General features: G+C 43.5%; 1 protein-coding gene across 1 annotated transcript; it reads right to left on the minus strand.

The window, feature by feature from the left end:
- Nucleotides 1-1,138: 1,138 nt before the first annotated feature.
- Nucleotides 1,139-3,282, minus strand: KCNS3 (potassium voltage-gated channel modifier subfamily S member 3; the record flags this gene model as incomplete). The annotated part of the gene is made up of 1 exon (XM_081997447.1): nucleotides 1,139-3,282. The coding sequence occupies one exon, from the start codon at nucleotides 3,280-3,282 to the stop codon at nucleotides 1,798-1,800; it is 1,485 nt and encodes a 494-aa protein (XP_081853573.1). The 3' UTR covers nucleotides 1,139-1,797.
- Between the last annotated feature and the right edge of the window lie 23,488 nt (nucleotides 3,283-26,770).

Below are 26,770 nucleotides of genomic sequence, written 5' to 3' on the forward strand. Positions count from 1 at the left end.
ACATTGTTATATTGGTGCACAACAGTCCTGAGGGACATCTCTTTCTGAGGTATAGGTTGATCCATCCCATTCTTTTTTGTTTCTCCATCTCCGAAAGAGGTAGGAGCTCTGTGCCTCAGTAAATACCAGTGCACCTCAGCTACTCAGTGTATTTTGCAATAGAAAACCTCGCAGACATCTCAAAAATCAACCCTCTGTAGAGGCTAAAATCTATTAGTCAGTTTTACTCAGTCCTGAAGTCAATTCCTAGTGAGTTAGATCTGCCCAAGTAGAAACTGAGTAAGGGCTTAAGCATTTGGCCCAATAATTAAAAAAAAAAAAAAAAAAAGTGAAGACTCTCTTTGAAGAAAATAACATCACAGTATCTTCAATTCTCCATTGCTCAACCTCTGATTTAGTCACTAGACAAATGAATGCAAACGAGTGTTCAGAAACACTATGGACTTCTGTAAAGTCCTCAAGTTTCTCCAGCACTGCTTTATGCTAGGCTAGAGCTGGCTTTTTTTTCAAATAACCCTCAAAGATCCAGTTTGAAACAGCAGGGTTAGCTGGCTGCATAAGAAATCCCTGGAGAGGAGAGGAACGCACAGAGCTGCAGCACTCTGCCAGGCAATGAGCACCGCTCCAGCCCATAGCACAAACCAGGAAAGCTGCCATCACCAACAGATGAGCCTCAGAAAAAGGAGATGAAATAGTTTAATATACGGGTGCCCACATGCAGTGCCCACCCTACCTCTCTGATGGGTGATACATGGTAGAGGAGAGCATGTCCACACGTCTCCATTGCTTGGTGTTACAGCCTGGACTGAGAACCAGCGCAGCTGAGGTGCTGCTCACATTTGCTCCTTCCACCGAGGCAGTAACCTCCAGTAAAGGAGAAGTGCTGGCAGCAGGGAGCAATAACTTCTAAAGACCACCACTGATGTTTGCTCCAGTGCCCACAAAACAAAGCCTCTGGGGAAGCCACCAGGGTGGCCTTAATCACAGCAGAATCCTCTCCAGGCACCAGAATTGCTCTCCAGGAGGAAGAGGTGGCTAAAAGGTATAATAAGCTCCTGTTGTGCCCTACGCCACACGCTTCGTCCTGCAACTTGTGATTTAGACCATTTGAGATCTGATAGAGCTTGGCCATGCTGGAGACTGGGAAAAATATAGGCACAATGGGATTAATTTATTTTAACAAACTAAAAATATATGTGCTTTTGGAAAGAGATTCATAAATATTATGCTTCCATGGAGTAAAAACAATATGTACCAATACATTTTCTGCCCCAACTTAGGAAATGGGTTCCCAACTCCAAGATTACATAAATGTGTTAGTGACCATAGTTTTACATGTTCATAATTCCTTCTTTTTCCTGAAGGTAAAAACTTCATTGACTTGTGCGATAGCTCTTACATGTTTGTAATATATCTCTACCTGAACAGCAGCAAATTTTAAAAGCAGATTCTGTATAAACTATCAGATTGCTGCAGGAAAAAAAAACAACCAAACAAAAAAACCCCCACAAAACCAAACAAACACTGATCTCACATTTAAAACTGTTTTTCTGACTTTTTCTCCAAAAAAATGCATAACATTAGCTGTGTAAAAACTAAACCACCATATGAGGCATATTTTAAAGCCTCATATAAACAATGAAGATTGTATGGCACCCTCAGAGCAAAGAATGTCCAAATATGGCTGAGAGTTAAGTACCCTGAGAATTAACTGCTTTTAATAAATTCACTGAAGTTTGTAAGTCCATATTTACCAAGAATCAGAAGAGAAATAAAGGGAAGAGAAAGTGATTCAACTCATTTTCCGGTACCATTTTCTAAAGATGTTGTGTTATAAACATCCTCCATATCTTGAATGCTAGATGCATCCGTCGAATCTTGGTCACTGACTACAATTCCTACTGAAGAAAGGCTAGAAATGAAGGAGTGCATCTTTTTTGCATAAATATCCCTAATGTTAAAATAAGGTAGGTCATTACATTTCTCTTTGCGATCATTGTTGCATTGGTCTGGATCAATATCTTTTTGTTTTTGATAGTACTTAGAAAACTTATTGAAAATAATGGTGATTGGAAGTGCTACCACTAGTATCCCACAGATAATGCACAGGGTGCCGAGCAGCTTTCCAGCAAGTGTGACCGGGTAAGTGTCCCCATAACCAACAGTGGTCATGCTGATGGTTGCCCACCACCAGCAAACGGGGATGCTGTGCAGTTCTGATGAGTCATCATCTTTCTCCACTGAGTAGACAAGCACAGAAAATATAGAAATCCCAACAGACAAAAACAAAAGCAGAAGTCCAACTTCCTGATAGCTATGTCTCAAAGTGGCGCCTAAAGACCGCAGTCCTACAGAGTGCCTGGCTAGTTTCAGGATGCGAAATATCCTCATTAACCGCAGGATCTGAACCACTTTCCCCATGTTTTCAATATCTTCACTTTCTTCTTCTTTCGTGTCCACAGCCAAAGTGGCATAAAATGGGATAATAGAGACAAAATCAATGATATTCAGTGGTTTTTTCCAGAACTTCTTTTGACTCGGAGCAGTGATGAGCCTGATCACTAGCTCAGCAGTGAACCAGATTATGCACGTAATCTCCACGGCTTCCAGCACAGGGTCTTCAATCTCCCTGTCATTGGCATCCAGCCTTTGAAACTCTGGCATGCTGTGAATGCACATGGCCACGATTGACGCCAAGACAACACTCAGGGATGACACGGCAATTAACTTGGCAGAGAAACAGTATGCAGGATTTTCCATTCTGACCCAGATCTTTCTTCTTATTTCACCAAAACACAGATTGTCAAACTTTTCCAGTTCTTTATCAAATATGGAAGACTCTTCGTTAGAGGAGTCTATACTTCTGTCATTGCTTTTCTGATCCCAGTCTTTCTCAGGACCTTCTTCTTTCCTTTCTTGGTATCGGTTGCTGCAACAGGAATCAATAAACAGCTCATTTATCCCCCAGTACTCTATTTCCTGGCAGAAGGAAAAGACACAAAGTTCTTCCATGACATGAAGTTTGCCTGTATAGTAAAAATTCAGAACATATCGGAACAAGGAAGGATTCCTGTCAAAGTAATATTCCTTGTCCACAACACTATAATCATCACACAGTTCTAGAATAGCCTCTTCTGAATGGCATTTGAGAAGTTTCCCAAGTCTGGTATGGGGAAATCGGAGCAAGGTGCTTTGATCCACTGATTGCTTAAAGCCACCCACGTTCAAATTGATCAGTTCTGCATCTTTGCCAGGTCTATGGAAAAATTCACCATAACCCATTTTGAACAGAAGAGTTTCACTGCTGGTGCCCAACAAGATTACATTGAACCTGAAAAGGACATAAGATATTGTTAGAGCATTTCATTCAGTTTTGCTCTTGTGACACATACTTTTTTCCATCTCTGGTTATTATGAAATTTTATAGCAAAAAAAGAAATGAAATGATGAATATCATTATTCAGCATTTCACAGAAGTAGGTTTAAATCAGTTTGATGGTCTAGCTTAGCTTTAGCAAATTCAAAAGCAGTAGGTTGTCCTATTGCTAAGCTCTCCTTAATTTTTTCTAATGTGGAGGAAGAATGCTTAATTCTTCTTATTATGCCTAATAAAGCAGTCTCTGTATTACTATCACATTGAAATTAACACTCATGAGCTAAGTTTACTGCAATGAAATAAAAAAATCTTTGGGTTAAAGACAGAAAACTTGTCAAACCTTCAAAACATTTAAGACGAAGCTTAAAAGCAAGTGTCTCTCAATTTTGGTTTCAGTAGAGCTGAATGTTGCTCTACTACGATGTTGCCATTTATAATCCTCTACTTGCAACGTTACCTGGTTGAATGTGGACTGCAATTATTTCTGCTGTCATATCCATTAATTTCTTTCTAAAGCCATCCACAGAAGAGCATTCTGTATTCTTGAAAACATACCAAATGTGCATTTGAAGCTTTCCAATTCCTGACCTTAGAGTTTTGTCAAGTACATATTTGGGTATCTGCTCCCTTGAGGTATTTTTGTACTTGCCTTCCTACTTACCTGGAGCGTCACAACCTTCTTACGACCTTGGTCAGTTCCAGAAGCTCTTCCTATTCTGCCACAGCATAGCCACAACCACTATGGTAGTGCTGAGAAGTTGGTGTTGAAATGCCATTTCTGGAAACAGGAGTTATCAGAGATGGAAGTTCCACAGAAATTTTGCCTCAGCAGGTAACTGTGGACACCTGCAGAGAGACAGAAGGACGTATCAATGTTTGCATATTTTACTGTAAGTTAAGTAATTCAGCTGAAACTGAATTGAAAAAGGTAGATATAATTACTATCAAATAAGTTAACTTTTTCAGGAGAATTTAACTCTTGCTTTCCTTCTAAGGAATAGTTGTCTTCAAGACAAAATTGTCAGTTCTTACACTTGTCATGAGATTATATATAACTTCTGATCATGAGGAGAGCAAATTGTTTTGACCTCTGACACTTTAAACATTAGCTGATGTTTAAGCTAATTTATTTCAATTTAATACAGAAGTCAATAAATTTTAAATGTGACAAGAGAGCGTCGTAATTCTCCAGTCCTAACAGATGGACTCATATCATGCAAAGAAATAGCTTTGGTGCTCTTTAATGTCTTGGGAAAGCTACTTAAGAAACACATAGTAATTTCTATACCTGTCCACCTTTCAGTGCCTCATGCAGTAACATCAATTATGATTCAAAGTTGGCACATGTTAGAGTTTGAATATTTTTTGCTGCTCCTCAAGGTCTCCTGATTCAGTTAATGAAGGTCATTAAGGTTATATCTATTTCCCTGTTCACAGTGTGTGCAGCATGGTTGCATCCCTGCTGTATGTCAGCATGAGAGAGGAGCACCGGCACTTCTTTACGTAAAGGAAACCTGGGCATACTCATCAAGCAGGAGTCACTGTAGACTTTAACAAGTGCCAGAGTGGATGGTTGGGATAACTGGACCACAAGGATGAGCCCCACTTCACACCACCAGAACAAGTAGGAGGCAAAAGAAAAAAAGAACCCCACCCCACAATCTTTATTCACTACCAGCTAGAAGAATTCAGCTTTCATTCAGCCTCAAGTACTTGTACTAATGGACTAGTTCTTTTTCAGCCATATAGCCCTACTACCTGAATTTGTAAAGATATTTTTAACTTGAAAAGCAAGTGTTTTCATACTGTAGCTCCAAATAAAAGACCAGAGCCATGGGATCTTGTGGAGAATGGAAGACTCAACTGAGATGAACTGACCTCTTGATATGAATCAACTGTGAATACCCTGGGCAAAGACAAGTCTGCATCTCCACCACTGCTAGCTAAAGCTCCATCAGTCACCCAAAGTAACTCATGGTGCAACTTCTTAGGCACCTCTATCTAATCCAGAACTGATCTCCTCATCATTTTTAAAACAAACTGACTGAACTGGTTGCATTGCAGAGGTGGAACCATTTTCCAGCTACTGATCCCAAGTGTATTGTCCCAAATGGGCGGATCCAGTGAGGAAGGGACCCACTCTGCTGCAGAGCTCCCAACATCCTTTTACTGCAGCAAGACCTAAAGGGAGATAATCCCATCCTACTCCACAGTAGGGTCAACCCTCGTTCTTGTCACTTGTTGATTATAGCAAAAGACGGAAATTGGTAAAGCCTTAAAAACAGGGTTCAAACGTCTGATTAAATGCCAAGAAGAGCAGAGGGAAATGGAGATACAGATCCATGCTGGGAGGGAAAGCGCCAAACTGCCTGGAGAGCTGAAGAGTTTATCAGTCAGAAGTTGAATACCTCCAGCTGAGGCTGTTTCACAGTATCTGTAAAATGCAATGATTTATTTTCTCTGTGACAGAGACACCTACTGTTCAGAGGAGCAGCCACTGCCTGCAACTGCCATGAAGGAAAGGACTTCTGTTGCCTTCTTGCAACTCCAGTGCCTTCCAGACGGAGTGAGAACAGACAAATAGATTACTCTTTGTAATTGTAAAACTATTGTAAAAAATAGTGTACTATCCATGGTGGCAGGGTTTCAGGGCATGAGTTAAGGCACATCAGGTTTTAATACAGATCCATTTTTCTGTTTAGGGGGAAGTTACAAAGGACTTTCTGAGCCATGATCTTCTCACTCACCTCTCCTTTAACTTCCTGACATGCAAGGGTTTTTTTAGGTTTGTCACAATTTTCACTAGAGATATACTCAGTGCTGTTCTCTCTTACTATTTTCCTTGTATTATTTTTTAATAGTCCTTCACATGAGTAAGAACACAGGTCTGATGCTATAAACCTCACATATTCTATTTCTGTTTCTTCACGGGACTCATTCCAACCAAAGCTGCTGAAAATCTCTTAGGAATCTTCCTGTGTATAACAACTACTGACACCTATAATACATGAACAACCAGGCCCAGAAAATGCTGAAATTACATATTTGCTCTGGTAATTAATTCTGCAAAAACAGATCTCTATCCAGAGTGAGTTTTATTTATATTCCAAAAGAAAAATGTTACTTTGAAAAATGAGAAAAAACATTTCTTTTCTACAAACCTCTTTAAAGAACTTATCTTAAATCCAAATTAGTTTGAAAAATTAATTTTACTTTGTGCAGAGCCTACCATACAATCAAGATAAAGTTCTTGTTCTGCGAAGACACGGCAGGGAAAGAAGCATTATATGAGACATACTGTTTTCTAACTAAGCAAGACAGAGAATAGTCAGTTTTTATAGCATGATAAACTGTGTACATAGAAACAATTTTACACCTTAAGGTGTAGTTAGAAGATAGGTATTTACTAGTTAAAAGAATGATTGTAAGACACAGTTGCTCCAAGCATTTCTCAAAGCTCAGCTTTTAGGAATGATTAAAACATAAAATAAAAGCACTCCACTCACAGATGAAGGGCAGCAGGACTCATCTGTTAAACAGTACCACACTTCACTCATGATCTAGATCCAAGCTGTGTTTTTACAACACTATAAATAAACAAAAAAAATAATCTCAAGGTCTGGGGTGACTGGAGGTCAAAGTATATTCAAAAACAAACTGACTCTATTTATTGATTAATTTCGGTGAGTAAAATCTCTGCTTCACTTTCAGCGATTCATTAGGATGAGAGCATTAGTAATGTAAGCTAATACTATAAAAAACAGGCAAGACATCAGATTATCTAGGGGCATTTCTGACCATAACAAAAACAAAGCAAGTTTTACTCAGGAGTAACTAAAGCAAGAACTCAGTGCTCAGCAAATCCATAGCACACTAGACTCTGACTTACTGTTAAGACAGCAATATAAACCCATATTGATTATGCAGATTATATTCATAATGGTGCCTCCATGTAACTGCTCTGTATAATAAATTCAGTGAGCAACAATTTAGTGCTTTGTTTTGAGGACATTGTAGTCATAATTTGTGCAAGATACAGAGAGAAAAATGAATCTTGCTTAGGAAGGCCATGATCCAGAACCTGCTGCAAAACTACTATTAATTGATTTTTAGATTAAGGCAAGAATGTACAGGAAAGTTTCATGACTTTGTCAAGAGGAGCTTCATGATCTGAAGAATGTCTTGTTTGACTTGCGGGGACCTCGATCCCTGAGCCATGAACCAGGACATTGTTATGCCAGGCACCATCAGAACAATTTGTGGCGTTTAGGCAAGTGACTCCAGTCACAGGGCAAAGACCACAGATGACAACTTCTGTTTCAGCACAACATGCTCTCTACTCAAGGGAACCATTTACTGACTCAACTGACTTTTTTACTCAAGGGTAACACTGTGCTCAGCTGGAAACCGTGCTTTCCTGGAGTGCCAAAGTCCGTGTCATGAACATCCTAAGAACATAGAACTACCACAAACTTTCCAACTCTCAACTTGAAGTGCAACATTAACCTCTTTGATCTTCTGTAAACAACAAGTATTCATATATAACATAATAAAGTGCTAACCATTCCAAAGCACACACTTCTTGCCCTGGAGAGAGTATAAGCAAACGCATACCAGATGTTAGTTACTTGGTTGCTTTAATTGCTTCAGTTGTTTCAATGAACTACTGGATAAGAACTCATATAGAATAGAAAATGAAACAAAACACAGAAAAAAAAGATGCTTACTGGAAGAATCAACATTATTTTCCAAGATGATGAAAAAAAACCAATAAATAGGAGTTCCAAATGTTAAACTTGAGGGCCAAATAAAAGCCAGTCATAAGGAAAGCTGTGTGAAAAGGACACGAACATTAGAATAAAAAACAAGACAAGAGGATCCAACTCTTCCCAATCCAATTTGGAGATGGGTTCTAGCCAGCGCTTCTGCAGTCATACATTGTTGGTGAGGCCACAGGCCCATTGTCTGGCTTGGAAGGGGGATAGCAAATTTCTGGGCTTTTAGCATGCTGTGAAATCCCTAAAGCTCACAGAAGAAGAGTCACAGAGACAGAGTTTGTATACATGGTCCCTTTGAGAGAGCTATGCCACAGATGGATAACATACCCCAAAGCGCTGTGGTTTCCAATCTCATCTGGATCAAACCCCTAAAAGATTTTATAGCAGCAACATGGACCCCATACCACAAATTTGGTTGTCAGAGAAGTTGCTCTTTCTCCATTATCTTTCACATAGTCTCTGCACAAAGTCGCCATACTCTGTGAGGTCCTACATCACAAGCTTCAGCACATCTTTTTTGATATGTTACACATTTGAGCATAGTAGTACCTCAGCTACTGGTAATTCCAAATTGGGACGGTTTCACTTTTTGATAGCATTAATCTTTCTGTGATTATCCAGTTACAATAGAAAAAAGGTTGAACTGATTTACAGTTGGATAGGCTATGTTGTGCTTTGCTACTTAAAATATTAAAAGACAGCACAACCCTACAGTTTCTCTACCAGTTTGCTTCATGACTATGTTGTGTATAGCTTCACCTCCTGCTTGCTACACAGTAGCACTTCATAAACCTCTCAAGACTAAGAAAGTTCACATTTCAGGATGTTTCCTCTAAGTTGAAAGGGTATAAATAAAAAGGGACAAGTCCTGCTCACACTGAAGTCAAGAGGGACACAATACTGATGTGAATTTGAAAGGACAGGCAAATCTCTGTAACTCTGCATACTATTTACAGAGCTCAAGGATAATTTTTCCCAAAGAATGTGATGATCTTGGTAGATTTCCATTTCAGGATTCCTAGTTCGGAAAATTGAGTTTTGAGCAAATTCACTCTTAAGAGTCTTATTTGGGCACCCAACCATCTCCAGGCACCAGATTTTGCCTCTTTAATGATGCAGACAACCACCTGGGCTCTAACTTCTGCTAATTTTCTGACACTTAAGAGCTTCTACGAATCACCCTAGATACACACATGCAGATTTAGACACAAAAGTACTTTTAAAAAGCTGTGGATATGACCCTAAGAAGCTTCAACTCAGGATCAACATTTTCACTGATTTTTTAAGTGTTTGAATTTGTCCTTTCATCATAGGGCGAATACTTGTCTAATGCACCACCTAAAAGTACTGTCTATGCTTTCTGACTCACTGAGCGTAGTAAGACATCTAAATGCATGTATAATTTACTTGCTCAATCACAATTAAGGATTTGGACTGAAATCCAGTTAGTATGACTTAAGCTATTGCCTGTCAGCTGGACAGTAATAACTGCTTTAACACACATAATTAAGCCTGAAAAATATAAGGCAGTATTACTTGTCACAGCTTCTTTCATTCTGATATAAGCTGTAACCATAAACTCACCTTTTTAATATTTGACACAGTGAAGTTAACTGCAAAATCATTCGCAAACAGTCTGTGGAGGCAGTTAACTTAAAAAAATCATCTAGCACAAATAGCAAGACCATCTGAAGAAACTGTTGTGTGGTTACGGTCATTCTGTGAGGCAAAGAGGATAAATTCATCAGCTAATTTTACTCAGTTGTAGTTTATTTTTTATATTCCATTGGCAGTGACATCCTTTATCCAGAATATTGCATTAAAATGCCATGAAAATAATAGAATTATGCAACTACATTTCCCTTAAAGTGGATTCAGTAAAACCTCCCAGGAGACCTTAGGTAAAGAAAATTTGAGTTTAAATATTCAAGGACAAATTTTGTTCTGATGTTACTTCCACATAAGCCTACTTGCCTAAGTTCACCTCTGGTACAGGTCTACTGATGTCACCAGACAGTTTCAGAAACTGAACTTGCACCAAATGTTTGTGTATTGTTACAATAAAATGGAGATCAGAAAGAAATTATCATTATTTGGAAACAACAGTACCTGCTAGGAGCACTGCTGACAATAAAATGTAAAATTATTTTAAAATGTAAAATTATTTAAGTATCAGTGAAAAAATAGCATTCAGCACAAAATATATATATATATTTTAAATCACCTCCTCCAAAAGACTGCATAAGGAAGTAATGGAGCTATTATAACTCAGAGTGGAAGAACACAAACAAGAACAGAAGAATAAGCACCTCCAGCCCATAGTTCATACTGCTTAGCTTAGGTGCACATTTTCAGGTGGGGTGAATCACCCACTGGAGAAGTCCACCTCTGTATTGATTTGATAAGCAGCCTATATGACTAGTGTCATAAGGTGTCTAACTTACATGTAACTGGCACTAGGTAAAATTAATCCTCCCAAAGTGAAATTCTGCTGATTTTCACTATAAGGATGCCAGCAAGGGCAGAGTACATGCCAAGGGGTGGGTAGGAGAAAGGGGCAAGGGAAAACTGCACCGGCTGTAGCAACATGACAGAAGCTTCTTTGGGAATGCAGTCTGTGATCTGAATTGCTTTCTTATGTACATAAAGAGCAGGGAGTGAGATCTAATACCACCCAGTTATCAGAATGTCATCTTCTAAAATGATTTAAAGGAGCGGGGGAAAAAAAAGGTATCCTTTTCCTATCCTGAAAAGCTCCTGGAGATAACACACAGTATGACAGTTAACAAGGCTTGCCGCTCGCAACATTCCCAAAGGCTCTGCAATTTATATTCTGTTCATATAAAATTAAAAGATCATTATCCACCTTAACTAAGTGGAATTGACAGATTAAAATGTGCTTGCTTGAAATTCTACCTGTAAATCCCCACCAATTAAACATAGTCTTAATGCTGCAGTTACAACACTTGTTGGCTTCCACAGAGAGCTGACCACATGAAGCATTTCCTTGAGCTATATTGTTCCAGTTGCTGAAGTTCACAGAAATATTTAAGAAGATGAGAAGGTGCCCAAGGCATTATTACAAGCAGGTCAGCATCGCTGTGGTTTGATGGTAAAATAAATTCTCTCTCTCCAGGCTAATTTTTTGTCAATCTTGTTTGACAGGTCATCTTAATGACACACATCAAGGGCAGAGTTTCAAAACAAGAAGTACAATATGAAGTGAACTCTGTAACTTGTAGTCAAAGGATCTCTTGCAACAAGGGCAGTTTCGATAGATTCCCTTCCTCAAATTAATATTCTGTACCCCTTTTTCCACTGAGTCCTACATTGTTCTGTGGTGTTGACCCTGCCTGCATTCCAGGTGCCCACCAAAGCTGTTCTATCATTCCCCCTCCTCAGCTGGACAAGGGAGAGAAAACATAATGAGAAGCTCGTGGGTTGAGACAAGGGCAGGGAGAGATCACTCAGCCATTACCGTCATGGGCAAAAGAGACTTGACTTGGGGAAATTAGTTTAATTTATTACCAATCAAATCAGAGTAGGGTAATGAGAAATAAAACTAAATCTTAAAATACCTTCCCCACACCCCTTCCTTCTTCGCGGGCCCAACTTCGCTCCCGATTTCTCTCCCTCCTCCCCCCGAGCGGCACAGGGGGACAGGGAATGGGGGTTGTGGTCAGTTCATCACACCTGGTCTCTGCCGCTCCTTCCTCCTCAGGGGGAGGACTCCTCACCCTCTGCCCTGCTCCAGCCTGGGGTCCCTCCCACGGGAGACCGTCCTCCATGGACTTCTCCAGCGTGGGTCCTTCCCATGGGCTGCAGTTCTTCACCAACTGCTCCAGCCTGAGTCCCCCCACGGATGCCGTCCTTCAGGAACAGGCTGCTCCAGCCTGGTCCCTGAGGGCTCACAAGTCCTTCCAGCAAACCTGCTCCAGCCGGGGCTCCTCTCTCTCCCCACGGGGCCACAGGCCCTGCCAGGAGCCGGCCCCAGCGCGGGCTGCCCACGGGGTCACGGCCTCCTTCGGGCATCCCCTGCTCCGGCGTGGGGCCCTCCCCAGGTGCGGGTGCAGATCTGCTCCCCCGTGGAGCTCCATGGCCGCAGGGGCACAGCCGGCCTCCCCGGGGGCTTCCCCAGGGGCTGCCGGGGACCCTCTGCCTCGGCGCCTGGAGCCCCTCTTGCCCCTCCTGCTGCTCTGGGCTGGGGCTGCAGGGCTGTTCTCCCCCATGTTCTCACTCCTCTCTCCGGCTGCAGTTGCTGTTGCTGTTTTTCCTCCTTCTTAACTCCGTTCCCCAGAGGTGCTGCCACCGTTGCTGATGGGCTCGGCCTTGGCCAGCGGCGGGTCCCTCTTGGAGCTGCTGGCGTTGGCTCTGTCGGACATGGAAGTTTCTAGCAGCTGCTCACAGAAACCACCCCTGTAACCCTCGCCTCGGCTACCAAAACCTGGCCATGCAATACATGTTTGCATTCAAGCACTTCTCCAATAAGCATCCTATTGTCACACCTACTGTGGCAATCTGTAGTACCACCAGCAGTCAAAAGCATCTGATAATGATCCCAGCATCAGATACTTTTCCATGTAGGAAAAATGACATGGAATAAAGGTACATCAACATATTTCTTAAAAATAATTCTGCATTCTCCTTCCATCATTGATTAGTCTAGAGTCTAAGGAGGTCCCCGGTGAAACTCTTTTACTCATAGAGGTAGTTTGGCTTTGAAAGGTTAATTACCTGAGCAAATAAGATGATGCAGATACCCAGACAGGGAAAGCAGGATGCCTGAGGTCACATAGCAGATCAGCAGTCCACAACCAAGTGCAGCCCACATCCCCCCATACCAATACTCTCTTCAGTCTCCTCAATATCTAGCAGTATCAAACCAGGTCCTGGTACCCTGAGGCACAGGATCAGGTACTTGGGCCCAGAGCCAGCGGTCATATGTATTCTGACCTATAGCAGGCAATTCCAAATTCTAACTGGGCTCAGTAGCCTCTGTTTAACACACAAGCTACTGCTGTTACCAAGCAAAACTACTCGACTGGGCTGTTAATGATCCTACACAAGCTCATTTTTTCCTGAAATATGTCATCAAATATGTCTTCATTTTTAAAAAAACCACGTTTATCTAGACTAGAAAATCTAAATATTGTTCCTGCATTTATAGCACAGTTTCAGGAGTCAGCGGTTCAACTGAGAAGCTGTGATGGCAGAGGTGAGAAACGGCTTGATCTATCCCACCACTACAAGTCCTCCAGGCCTAGCATAAAGGGATAAACAATTAGACATGATATTTTTTCTCTAATACACAGATCCATGGACCACCTAAGACTCTCCCGAGCTTTCAAGCAGAGCTCAGAGGTGAATTATACCTGCAGTGAACCATAACCCTTACATGTTAAGGAAAATAATATGGAGTTTGGTGAAATCCAGAATATTCTTATCTCTTGTAGAAGGGTAACAGAGAGTTAAAATTAAGATTTAACTCACTGCCAGGAAGATTCACATGATATTCAAAATTTTCCATTGGTTAGTTCATCCTACATTTCCTAATTGTAAAGGAAAATTAGTTATTCTCATTTCTCACTTTGGAGTCTGAGGAATCGTTCTCCAATTCCTAGCACAGATGACTCCTGATGCAGCAGGACTGTTGATCATTTCTGCTCCTAGATTACCTCTTCCTCCTTCTAATCTTTCTCCTTTTTCTTATTTTTAGAAGCAAGATAATGTTTCTAAAGGACACAGTCCAATAGCAACAGTCAGTTTCACTGCATGAAAAAGTTGTTCTCAACAATGACAAATCTATGCGGACCATAAAGTAGGGCTTTTCCACCTTATGCTGCAAAGAGACATCTATGAACACAAAACCCAGGACTACGTTGTAGTACATCATAGCAGAAAAAACTGTTGGGAGACATGTGAAATCAGTCTTGCCTGTGCTACCAATCACACCTTCACTAGCACTCAGCCAGAGGACCAAAATGGATAAAAGGGCAATTCAGCTGCAGATGGCACAGTGCTAAACTACTCAATTGCCTACCCATAACTTTTGCATCTGTTATAGCTTTACCCTGTAAAGTCCTGGCTTTGGAATAAACTGCTTAAAAAAATGTTTTCCCCACAATATCGTTATGGGTCTATCTCAGTCACTTTGTGGGCTTTTTGGTTTGTTTTTTTTTAAATAAATAAAATGGTTATGTTAATAATATACTATCGACTACAGAAATTAGGTTGGGAATGGACCTTGAAGAGTAATATAATTCAATCCTTCCCCCACCTCAAGGCAGGATCAGTTATTCCTAAACAATTTTTGACAGATGTTTATTTAATCTCCCACGATAAAGCCTCCCAAGAGAGGTTGTGGAATCTAGTCCAGTACTGGAATGCCCTTGTTCCCTCAAAATTATTTTCCTAACATGTACTTAAGCATCCTGTGCTGCAGTTCAGGCCCATGGATGTATATATGTAGAGTAGATTTGGAATGGGATGAAGTCACTGAGGATGGACAGCAGAAACAGGCTATCTACAAATTCTCCATAACAGTTCCCTTTCTTCCTTCGCTATATATCTAATTTTACTTGGCAGTCTGACTATCTACATGGTGTTTATTTTTTTATGTTTTGAAAAAAATATATTAATCTCAGACATAAACAAAGGTTTTCTTTACCACGGTGAAATTCTCCAAGATACTTGCAGAGTCTCTTAGGCAACAAGAACACAAGCAATTGTTACTGTGGATATTTTGGGTGAAACCTTCAACTGAAAAACTGTAAAAACCTTTGTGTTTGAAGCATGTGAGTTTCAGTAAAGGAGTCTGTGTTGTTCAAAAAAAAATTCTCTTGGTACAGGACAACTCTGAAGCAGAACTCCAGATCTCACTGATGTAAGTTCTATAGACTCCTTTGATCCAACAATCATATTCAAAGCATCCAAGTAACTTTTACAGTGTATGAGCATGCACGACATGAGGCCACACACTAAGGGAGGATGTGTAGAGGCAGCTGGAGAGAATATCTGCAAGAGAGACTCTCTTGAGCATAGAAACTTCTGGATGCAAAAAAGGAATTCGACGCAGCCTTCCAGCCAACACTGGGAGCAGCTGGTCCAGCATGCTACAGGTCAAGCCAGCCAGCTCTGTCCATCAGGTGCCATCCCATAGTGGGAGACAGACTGTAGCATGGTGCTACAGAAACGTTGATGCAGACCAGGTTCAGAGGACATACAGTTTAGAGCCACTGTGTAAGCCTTATCCATACTTAGGCATCTAGAAGCCTCAATCTCTTGGAGCACTGAGATTTTGGGACACATGGTCACTACTCCTATAGTGGACATTGCTGTTTTCCACCCCTCCTCTTGACTTTCCAGGTAGCATCACAAATTAATTTGCATTGAAAAGGTCCTTTGGAGGTCATCTTGTCCAACCCAATGTTCAAAGCTCGTCCAGTTAGAGCAGGCTGTTCAGTGCCAACTGAGTTTTGAATATCTCCAGGATTTCCCAAACTCTCTGAGCAACCTGGGCCAGTGTTGGTCCCCTCTTATGGTGAAAATACTTTTCCTAAAGTCTAAGCAGATGCTCTTTTGTTCCAACTTGGGTTTACTGGTCTGCATCCCATTGCTGTGCATGTCTGAGAAAAGTTACCCATCAGGTAACTGTAGACCACAGTAAGGTTTCCCCTGTACCTTCTCTTCTCTATATTGAACAAACCCATCTTTGTCAGACTCCCCTTGTATGCTGTGTGCTCCAACCCCCAACCATCTTGATGGCCTTCTGCGGGACTCACTCTGGTATGTCAATGTCTGCAGTGGAAAGCCCAAATCTGGACACAGTCCTTCATATGCAGTCTCACAGTGCCGAGCAGGGAGGAATAACTGCTTGTGTGGACCTACTGACTATAGCCTTGTTAATGAAGCCCAGGACGCAACTGGCCTTCATTGCAAGGGCATATTGCTCACCCATGTTCAACATGTTGCCTGCCCATGTCCTTTTCTACAGAGCTGCTTTCCATTCAGTCAGCCCCTCAACCTGTACTAATGCATGGGGGTACTTGCAGCCCAGATGGAATTTCTCCAGGATATTGAAATCCTTTTTAACAGCGCTATCAGTGTAGTATTAGCTATCTCAGTCCTCAAAACCCAAAGGTATTTTCCCTGCTTTCTTCAAGTTGGCTGTCCCCACAAAGCATTCAGCAAGAAAGGACATTATCCAGAAAATGTGTGAAGTACGTACGTGACAGGCTAAGATATAAAACTGCATCACTGCACCACTGTTCAATTGAATATTCATAGAAATAGCTGAGGCATTGTCATTGTACACAAAAAAGAACAGACAGCAAATAAGTTTTTCAACAAATAAGCATTAGTCCCACCAGTGCAATATCATTTTTTCAGGAAGTGTTGAGTAGCTACTAATGCCTGGATTTACATACGTAAACTAATACTGCACATTGGCACAACTTGGAAGGTAGTATATGTGCTGTGTGTGGGCTGCATTCTGGCAATGTTCATACATGTGTTTGCACAGCCTGTAACAATACAGCTATTTACTCAACCCAATGTCAGGCCCTATAAAGTTACTGGGGTGTAATTCTTACCATTGCCTTCCAGTGACAGAAAGTTTGGAACAGAATATAAAGCCAACACAAATGAGAAGGAAATTCAGAAGCCAGAAACAGCCTTTCCTCTCCTTCTTTCTCCCACCTCATTTTTACAAACATATTTTTCTAATGTCTAAGATGACCCATACAAATGTCCAGAGAAGAAAAGTGAAGACAGGTGGCTGGGTAAATCCTAATCCCACAAAGCCAGCAGAGGTTTTGCCAAAAACTTTAACAGGATGAAGGATCTCTTAGGTTTTTGCCTGGGCTAAACTTCCGATAGGCAGGTTCATAAAGTCCCACAACAAGCCCCAGGATTTCAAAGGCACCAAAATATGGAGGCAGTTCATACCAACAGGTCCAGCAGAAGATCTGAGACCCTGACTACATATCTTCAGAGAAAGTGCTAGATTTAATTAAGCATATGCAGTGTGTTGGAAGAAACTAATTTAAGAGCAATACATATTTGGTCTGTAAGCTGCTGCTTGAAGCGAAGTGCCACCAAACACCACTTTAAGCAAAAAACTGTTTGGCCTTAGCAGCAGTACTAATCCACAACTCACTAGGAGAAAGAGGAAGACACCAGAAATTACATTTCTTTTGGTCTGCATTTGAATGCAGTACTTCAGTATGTGCTCAGTAAAACCTTGGAGAGAAAAATGATGACTTCTGCCTCTCACTTCATTTGTGCAGCAGTTTCCCACAGGCCCCAGGGGCCCTGAAGATCTTTAAAGTTCAGACTTTGTACCCAAATACGTAAACACTTGATACCAGATGAAATCAGTAAAATTTATCACTAAGAGAAATATGTGTGACTGCCTAAGATCCAAGTCTCAGGCCTAGGGCCAGCCGCTGTCAGGGATGCCAGCTGAGACTCAGTCCAAAGTTTTCAGAGGGAGGTAGATATACATAAACAAAAAGTCTCTTTCAAGTCACACTGGACTTCTTACAATCTAATGAATAAACTTGTTCTTCAATATTTCGTTCAACTGGAGCTTTTGCTTAGCTCCAAGGACACCTTGATAGCTTAAGAAGACTGAAACACATCCCCTGCCTCTAGCACTTACAGAAGGCCTCAGAAAAGGCTGGCCGCACGGCCAGGAGATGGATGGAGCATCCCAGAGAGCCAGGAATACGCACTTTGCCAAGTAGCAAGTGCTCGCAGATTAGGCTTTTCTCATTTTTAAGATTCACAAGTTTCAATGTGTCCCACAACAACTCTTATTTGAGTGCCAAATATACTATGAGACCCAAAGAGCTCACTTGTCCCTAGCTTTGCACTTTTCTGTCATCCTAACAAATTAATAAAAGCAAGTGGGAAAAACTGCTCTTTGCCTGGCCTAACACACAGCAAACAGTAAAACAAAATCAGAACTGCCTAAAAAGAATAGCTACAAAAAAAATGAGACCATAAATACCGTTACCGTTTCCGGGCTAAATGCACTGAGTTAAAATATCGGCAAGGACCCACGCTACACCACTTGTTCAGCTCAAGCTTTTACCAGTTTCATGGGTGAATTTAAAGAGTGGTATTGATCTATACTGGCTGTCCTTTTCAGTGCAAACTTTGCACTGGACAGGGAGACACACAAGATCTTAAGCTAAGGCTTAAGAAGAATATACAAAGCAGCATTCTTTTCAGCTGCTTATTCAAGGAAAAGGTGTCTGCCACTAAAATGTCATACTGAAACCGTCATTCAATGCTTGTCACTAGCTAAGGCTAAAACATGGAGGACTGATTTAGATTTGTGCTGCAGTAATGAGCTGGTTATTTTCAAAATCAAAATCTAACTTATGGCTCTATTAGTTCTTCTCTCAACTGGCAATAAATAGAGTTCATAAAATTACAAAGTAGCTTTGGAATCATAATCCAGTTAAATCAGCAGTTACAATCATTCAGATAACTGAAAAATTTTAATTAAAAAAAAAAGAGAAAAGATATAATAAAACCTTCAATAAAAAGAAGTCATCTTTCTTTGGGATATATCCAATCCTCCACTGCCCCCCTTTTAAACATACTGATTGAAAAAAAAATTGTACATTAAAATAATTAGTAATTATTTTATGATAATTACTGATAATGATAAAATGATTGTAGATTTATCATTGCATCTCACAAACTGTGAGGTCGGTTCTTCTTTCACTAAAGTAAAGAGTGAGAATCCTCTTGCCCTCTGCAATATGTGCTCCGTAGCAAGGAGGTTTCTGAGCTGAAGCTTTCATGGCAGTTAATACTGCTGGAAGCAGCATCAGCTCTTGTCAGCTCAAGGAGAGGAGGTAGAAGAGAAGCAAGGAGCAGAGCAGAGGTATCAGAAATGCTTCTAATTTTTATCAAACTACCCAGGCTGTATTTTAACTCCTCCATCCAAATCAAAGCTGTTGATAGATTTTTCCTGAGTTGGTTATCTGCCTCCCACAGGTAACCTGCCTGTAGTTACATCAACAACAGCAATCAATTTGTTAGGCTCAGAGAAAAAGAACAAAAAAACAGAGAAATACAAAATGCCTCCTATATGGCACAGCAAATTGCTAATACAAGTAATAAGTAATAACAAGTAATACAAGTAAGCTAATACACTTAATAATAAGTTTTACAAGACTATCACAGGTTTTGTCCATAAATCTCATACATTTAATTTAAAACCGCCAGTCCCAGAGCAGCAGCCCCCAGCCAGCTTTCCCCCCGGGTGATACACTGAGCATGATGCCATATGGTGGGGAATGTCCCTTTGGCCAGGCTGGGTCAGCTGTCCTGGCCGTGTCCCCCCAGCTTCCTGTGCCTCCTCAGCCTCCTGCCTGGCAGGGCAGTATGAGAAGCTGAAAAGTCATTGACCTAGTGTAAGCACTGCTTAGCAACAACTAAAACATCAGTGTGTTACCAACATTATTCTCATCCTAAATCCAAAATGCATCTCTATACCAGGGACTAGGAACAAAATTAACTCTGTCCCAGCCAAAACTAGGACAGGCAGGTGCCTTGAGCTCCATGCTTTGGAAGGTGAACCTGAGACTTGAGAAGAGACCTGTTCAACGTCACATAGCATTCACATAGGTCAACATGTTCTACTTCAACATTCCCAAGTCCATAAAGCCTCTGTCTTTGCTTTGCTTTTAGTGAAAATCAAAGGAGAAGAGGGGCCAGCAGCCCTCTGCACAGATTGAGCTCTGAGCCTGTCATTAGAACAGCACTAGACTGGAATAATTAAAAACATGGAAAAATTAACCAGTTTTTAAGATATCAGTTGGCATCTAAAATGCTTGTCCAAGTTGATGAACAAAGGAAAAAAATGTACAAAAGACAAGGAAAAAAAGGAAAGCAAAATTCTCTGTCTCAGACAATAAATAACCTGTCCTCCTTAAACCAGCCACACTCTGTTTTGTCCATGTGCCTTTTGCTGGTTTTTACTGGCAGGCTGGTAAGACCAAAATATTTCCAAAAAAAGGAAAAGAGAAAAGTTCGTTTATTTGCCTTTACCCCAAGAGAATCCTGTTCTGGGCACAGGCGGCTCCAGCAGAATAGGTACAGCTCTGGAGCACTCACCTTGCCACCACAACTGCTCGTGGGGCGAGAGGGGACAGTGCACATCTTGCTGCTGCTGGCAGAGGTAAGGATGGTGCAATGCTGCCTGACTGCCACCACACGTCAGTCGATTCCGTTGGGTCACAGTCAGGCAGCTCCCCCTGCTCAAGTTCAACCTTTAAGACATAAACCTGCCTAGGAGAGATGGCAACAGACACAGAGCAAACAGAAGTCAGTCCAAAGGGTTAAGCCATAACGGCCTCCCCTTGTGCCACCTCCCAGCAATTCCTCACCAGCTCTGAGAGCCAGTAAATCAAGATCTCTCACCTCAGTCCCCACTCACCTGCCAGGGATGGGAAGTCAAAATGGATAAGGCACTTTGATGTGAAGGGTGAGAAGATGAGCAGGAGAGCTTGTGGATAAAGGGATTGGAGAAGAGAACATCACGCTAAGACCAAGGACATCAGGAGCACCTAGCAGGACAGATATCAGTGAGGGAAACAGTTTAGAGAGGCCAAAATGAGTGAAGCCTTTCTCAATCCTTTATATCAACATTACCAACAACTCAACCACAGAGACCACCATGCTTATTCCAGACCTACCCTAGCTCCTTGCAGAAGAGCACATGAAGTTCAAGGTCTCGGGCTTTATCTGTAACACAGCAAATGGCATGAATCCAAAGTAAACTAAACTCCAGAAAAAGAACAGTGACTACAATGGTACCTTCTAACACAAGTGATAAAGCTCATCTTTCCAGAAGACAAACATCTCTTGAAAACAAGATTGTGACTGTGGAATGAGCTCCCTCAGAAATTAAAGACCAACATGGTAAACACCATCTTCCCCTACAAGTAAGGTAAATATTTCAGAAGTCATTACTTCTAGATCAGAATGAAAAACAAAAGAAAGCTATTACAAGCAACTGTCACATACAGAACTCCCTTCTAAGAAAAAATGAGCAAGTGACCTTAACAGGTCCCTTTCAAACCAAAGATTCTATGATTCTATGATTCTATGAAATGACAGATGACAGGAGTTTAACACACCACTGTTAGGACTTTAGGTACATTATGAATAATGGAAAGTAGAGTATAAAAGGAAGAAGCATCAGTACAATATGGAAAAATAAAAGGGGCCAGAAGGAAATGGGGTATAAAAAAGAATAAATAGTAAAGGATGGAGAAGGATACTGGTGTTACACCTTGGAGCAGATGATCACCTGACATTAACTGGTGCAGAACCATTGACTGGAACAGGTCAAGGACAGTTGGTATCAGCTGAGGATTTGGCCCTCTACACAGAGCCAGACAAGAGCAATCAGACAGCATCCTGCCTGGTTTTCTGGGGGTGTTTTCCTCCTCAGGAAGTAAAAAAGAAACACAGGAAGAAAATAAAATAATCCCATAAATTAAAAAAGAGAAAAAGACTAAATAGAAAAAGAAAGGATGAAGAGCAAGAAATAAGAACAAAGAGATGGGGCAAAGGCAAGATGACAAGAAAATATCCACAGGTTAGTGGAATATATTTTATTTATTCATGAGCTCTGTTTTATTATGTGTCCTTGGCAGATATCCCATAACTGAAAATTTGCGAGGCAGGGAATAAAGCGAGTTAGAGACTTGAGCCTTGTTTTTAGTCATTAGCCTTGGGCAGGTCTTTTTAATATACGTGCCCCAGTAGCAAGTAAACAAGTTCTTTAAATCAACAGCCTTTAGACAGGAGGCATGATGCAAACAAATGGGCATAGCTAGAGAGGGATTCCAGGAGAAAAGACAGTAAGAAAGCATGGCCACAACCTGTTTTCAAGTAACCAAGCTGAAGGGACAGGTTGTTAGGAAAGATATTGCTCAACAGGATACAGTCTGCTTCTCGCTCTGACCCTAGCTCGCATCAGACTCTGCAGAGCATCTGCCTTTCACACGCACTCCTTGTTAATCGGCACTTACTTTACCTGAGAGCATGTGGGGCTCAGCTTGCTCAGCCGGCAGGGAGGAGGGATGCAAAGAGCAGGCAGCCACAGGAGAGGTGGCAGAGGTCTCTGGCAGTGATCCCGGCACAGTGGCAGGCAACATGTCTCCAATGCCGGCTCCGCTGGAGGCACAGCCAGAGCAAAGAGCAGACCGCTGGCAGATGCATCAACGCTAGGCGGGGAAAGCCCGGCTGTCTCCACTCTCCATAAGGGTTTAAGGTGCCTCTGCAGCTCAGCTCAGTCACTGTTGAACCTTGTTTTGCATTGAGGCTGAACCTGGCCCATGGTCTTGGCACTGAGTATTCATAGTTGATTTTACCTTGCCTATAGCTGTAATTCCACAGCTAAGCTGATACTGGTGGTTTAATACTGATTTATCATCTGTTCAGGTTTGAGGTGGTTTTATTCTTCTCGCCCTGGGAAATTTGCTAAGCCCTAGAGAGGGTGAGCAAAGAAATGCTTCTCCTTCAGGACCTCTCTGTTTCTACAAAGGATATTTTAGGAAAACATCTGTCCTCACCTGCCTCAGGAATCACAGAATCACAGAATCACAGAATCACTAGGTTGGAAAGGACCTTTAAGATCATCAAGTCCAACCATTAGTCCAGCGCCACCATGTCCCCTAAACCATGTCCTGAAGTGCCACATCCACACGTTTTTTGAACACTTTCAGAGATGGCGACTCCACCACCTCCCTGGGCAACCTGTTCCAATGCCTGACCATCCTCTCGGTGAAGAAATTTTTCCTAATATCCAACCTAAACCTCCCCTGTCACAACTTGAGGCCATTTCCTCTTGTCCTATCACTAGTAACTTGGGAGAAGAGACCAACACCCTCGTCGCCACAACCCCCTTTCAGGTAGTTGTAGAGAGCGATAAGGTCTCCCCTCAGCCTCCTCTTCTCCAGACTAAACAGCCTCAGTTCCCTCAGCCGCTCCTCATAAGACTTGTGCTCCAGACCTCTCACCAGCTTCGTTGCCCTTCTCTGGACACGCTCCAGCACCTCAGCATCCTTCTTGTAGTGAGGGGCACAAAACTGAACACAGGATTCAAGGTGTGGCCTCACCAGTGCCGAGTACAGGGGCACAATCACTTCCCTACTCCTGCTGGCCACACTATTCCTGATACAGGCCAGGACGCTGTTGGCCTTCTTGGCCACCTGGGCACACTGCCGGCTTATGTTCAGCCGGCTGTCAACCAGCACCCCCAGGTCCCTTTCCGCCGGGCAGCTCTCCAGCCACTCCTCCCCAAGCCTGTAGTGTTGCATGGGGTTGTTGTGGCCAAAGTGCAGGACCCTGCACTTGGCCTTATTAAACCTCATACAGTTGGCCTCTGCCCATCGATCCAGCCTGTCCAGATCCCTCTGCAGAGCCCTCCTACCCTCCAGCAGATCAACACTCCCACCCAGCTTGGTGTCATCTGCAAACTTACTGAGGGAGCACTCGATCCCCTCATCCAGATCATCAATAAAGATATTGAACAAGACCAGCCCCAGAACCGAGCCCTGGGGAACACCGCTTGTGACCGGCTGCCAGCCGGATTTAACGCCGTTCACCACAACATCGTTTTTTCACTTACCCGGTGAGGCGGGGGGGGAGCCCCGAGGGGGGCTCTTGCTTCTGGTGCCAAGCGCCCGGCACGTGCTGGGCGTGACCCACTCTGGGGACAGTGGCAGGTGGGGAGTTTGACTGGGGTGGTCCAAGCGTAACGCAGGTGTCCTAAGGCGAGCTCAGGGAGGATGGAAACCTCCCGCAGAGCAGAAGGGCAAAAGCTCGCTTGATCTTGATTTTCAGTACGAATAATGCTAGGGATCACACTGGAGTGAGTCTGCATCAGTTCAGCTGAAAACCTGTGTTCATCTCTTTTCCTTTGCCCGTGCTTACAAATGGGACTTTGAAGGGCTGCTAACATTTCTGTGGGTTGTCTTAGTGCTGAGACTGATAACAAGACATAGATGCTTAGATACGGTGTTCAAGGAAGAAGGTCTTGTCAAAAAGAGCTTTAATGTCCTCTGCTATGAATATATACAGATTTTTCCTACTTTAAGATCAACTTAAACAAATCTTTTCAGCCTGTATAAAGGAGGTCTAACAGGCAAGTAAAGGACTGTGACTTAGGAAATTTGGATACCATTTCTGGACCTTTCCCATTCTTCAATTCCTGCAGTTGAAAAAAATTCAAATAATGATACTGCACCTCTTTATAAAAAGAACTGCTTTGAAATCTATAGATAACATGCACCATATAAAACAAGGCATGATTACTGTCAGTTAAAGCTCTTTTATCATCATTTAGCTACCTACCTATACACAAATAATTTACAGAATTTCAGAACATAAAAACATCTCTGTCTACCTACAGTGCTATTTCAGCAGAAGTTTAGATACAGAAATTAAGAAGCTTTTTCCTTATTAGCCAGTTGTCTTCCACTCCCCCAAGTACTACCTTTTTGAGCAGAGAAATCTAGAAAAGTAGAAGGCAATGAGGAGAGGTTACAGTTGTCTGTAGAAAACCCTCCATTCTCATCACAGATGATTACTGGTTTCAACTCTGCTACAATGGGCATCTTCCCCCCAGCAGCAGATACCAAATACACCCGGTGAAGCTGAAAAGCCACCCCTGCTTCCTACTGAGTTTAAGATACCAACACTGATCAAATCCTACCAAAACTGTGAATGATTTAATCCTAACTACTTAGAGCAGAGAAGGATTTTGGAAAACACTGCACTCGTGACCGAGGAAAACAAGAATGCGTGGCTTGGGACATGCCTCTGAAAATGAGACCTTCCCAAGGTATCCCAAGTCTAACACCCAGAATTTGGCTCACACACACCCTCCGAAAATCCTAGCCCATGTACAAAGTGTATCCTTGCCTCCTCTGTCCTCTTCGGATGTTAGCCTGAGTACCTTATGCCATCTATTGGCCTAGACCAGCGGCGATGCTCTGAGGAGAACTTTAATTCTGGGAAAGCAACTGTGTTAAAAGGGATCTGTCGGTAGATCTGTAAATCCTGCTAATGGAATCAATACGCTGCCGCTGCTCAGATCTTGAGGTCTACCTTCCCCAGCAGGGACTCTGAGTTCAGCTCCCAGAATAACCAGCAGTTGTGCTTTGCATTAGACAAAAGAGAAATACTACTGACACAGGGCTCTCTCACACTGCACGCACTGGCGAGAAAATCCAGAAAACAAGCCATGAGGATTTTTACTTTCTTACAGAAGCACATAAGACAAGTCTTTTTATAAAAAGAGAAAGCCCCTTCAAAAATCCACCTGGATCTAAAATCAGGTAAACTATCCCCAACTTCATAAGTCTACTTTATATCGGCCATGCAGAGAGATGAGACTTCTCCCACATTTCTTTAGCTATAGAGGCTACTATAGTGGTTCGCCTGTTTAAACCTAGTTTACTTTTTAATCTGAAGGTGTTTTTAAAAAGCAAGGCAGAGCTCTGCAATGCGAAAGGGATCTCTCTTGATCCGCTCCCTCACAAGCCATTTAAAAGCAGCCGCGGAGAAGCCGACGGGAGAACCGCGCGGCCGCCCCAGCCGCGCCCCGGACCCTCCGCGGGGGCCAGGGCGGTCCCCGCCGCCTCTGTCCGCGGGTCGGAGCGGGGCTGCACGTCCCGAGCCGGGGAGCTCAGGGCAGGACTTCGGCGGAGCAACGAAGCCCGCAGGGGCTCACCCGGCACCAGCTTCACCCTCCACCCTCCTTCTCCTCCTCCTTCTCCTCCTGCCCCGGTCACTTCCCCGCGAACCGCACGGACAAGCCAGCGCGCCTCCGGCACCGCGCCGAGCCGACCTGTGCGCCCTCCCCACCGGGCCGCCAGGCCGCCCGCCCCGGGGCCGCCCCGCCGCGGCGGGGAGCGCGGCCGCGGGCCGGGGCGCAGCGGGCGGGCGGTGCTGCCTACCTGGAACTGCGGGCCGCCGCCGGCCGCCCCGCCGCGCTCCGCCCGGCACCGCACCGCGCAGCCCGAGGTGGGAGGGGAAGGCAGGCGGCAGCGGGCGGGCTCGGGAGAGTCCCCACCCCGGCCTCGGGCATCCCCCGGCCCCCGCCCCGGCGCCCGGCTCCCGTCCCAGCGCCGCAACGGACCTGCCGGCAGTGTCCCGCTGCACCCGGGGGTCTCGCACCGTGCCTGAGAGGTGCTGCCCCGCCTCCGGGGGTCCCACACCGCTCCCAGGGGTCCCGCTCATGCCCGGGCGGTCCAACGCCGTGTTCGCTGGAAGTTCAGCCGCGGAATCCTGCTCCGTGGCCCCGGGGGTCCCACACTGCCCCCGGGGGTCCTTCTCCTCTCCCGGAGAGTTCCCGCACTTTGCCTGGGGTTCCCGCACCTCACCCACTGGGTCTCACACCGCGCCCGGACAGTCCCGCTCCGCGTCCGCGGGGGAGGGCGAGGGTCCCGCTGAGTGCCCTCGGGGAGTCCCGCATCCACCCGAGCCCCGTCCCCGAGCGACTGCGCCGCTCCCTCCCGCAGCCACCTACCAGGGCACCACCAGGCAGCTCCTCTCGCTGCCACGACCCGGAGGAAGACGC

The sequence above is a fragment of the Phaethon aethereus genome (genome assembly GCF_964289735.1).
Source record: "Phaethon aethereus genome assembly, chromosome: 3".
In the NCBI taxonomy this organism is placed as follows: Eukaryota; Metazoa; Chordata; class Aves; order Phaethontiformes; family Phaethontidae; genus Phaethon; species Phaethon aethereus.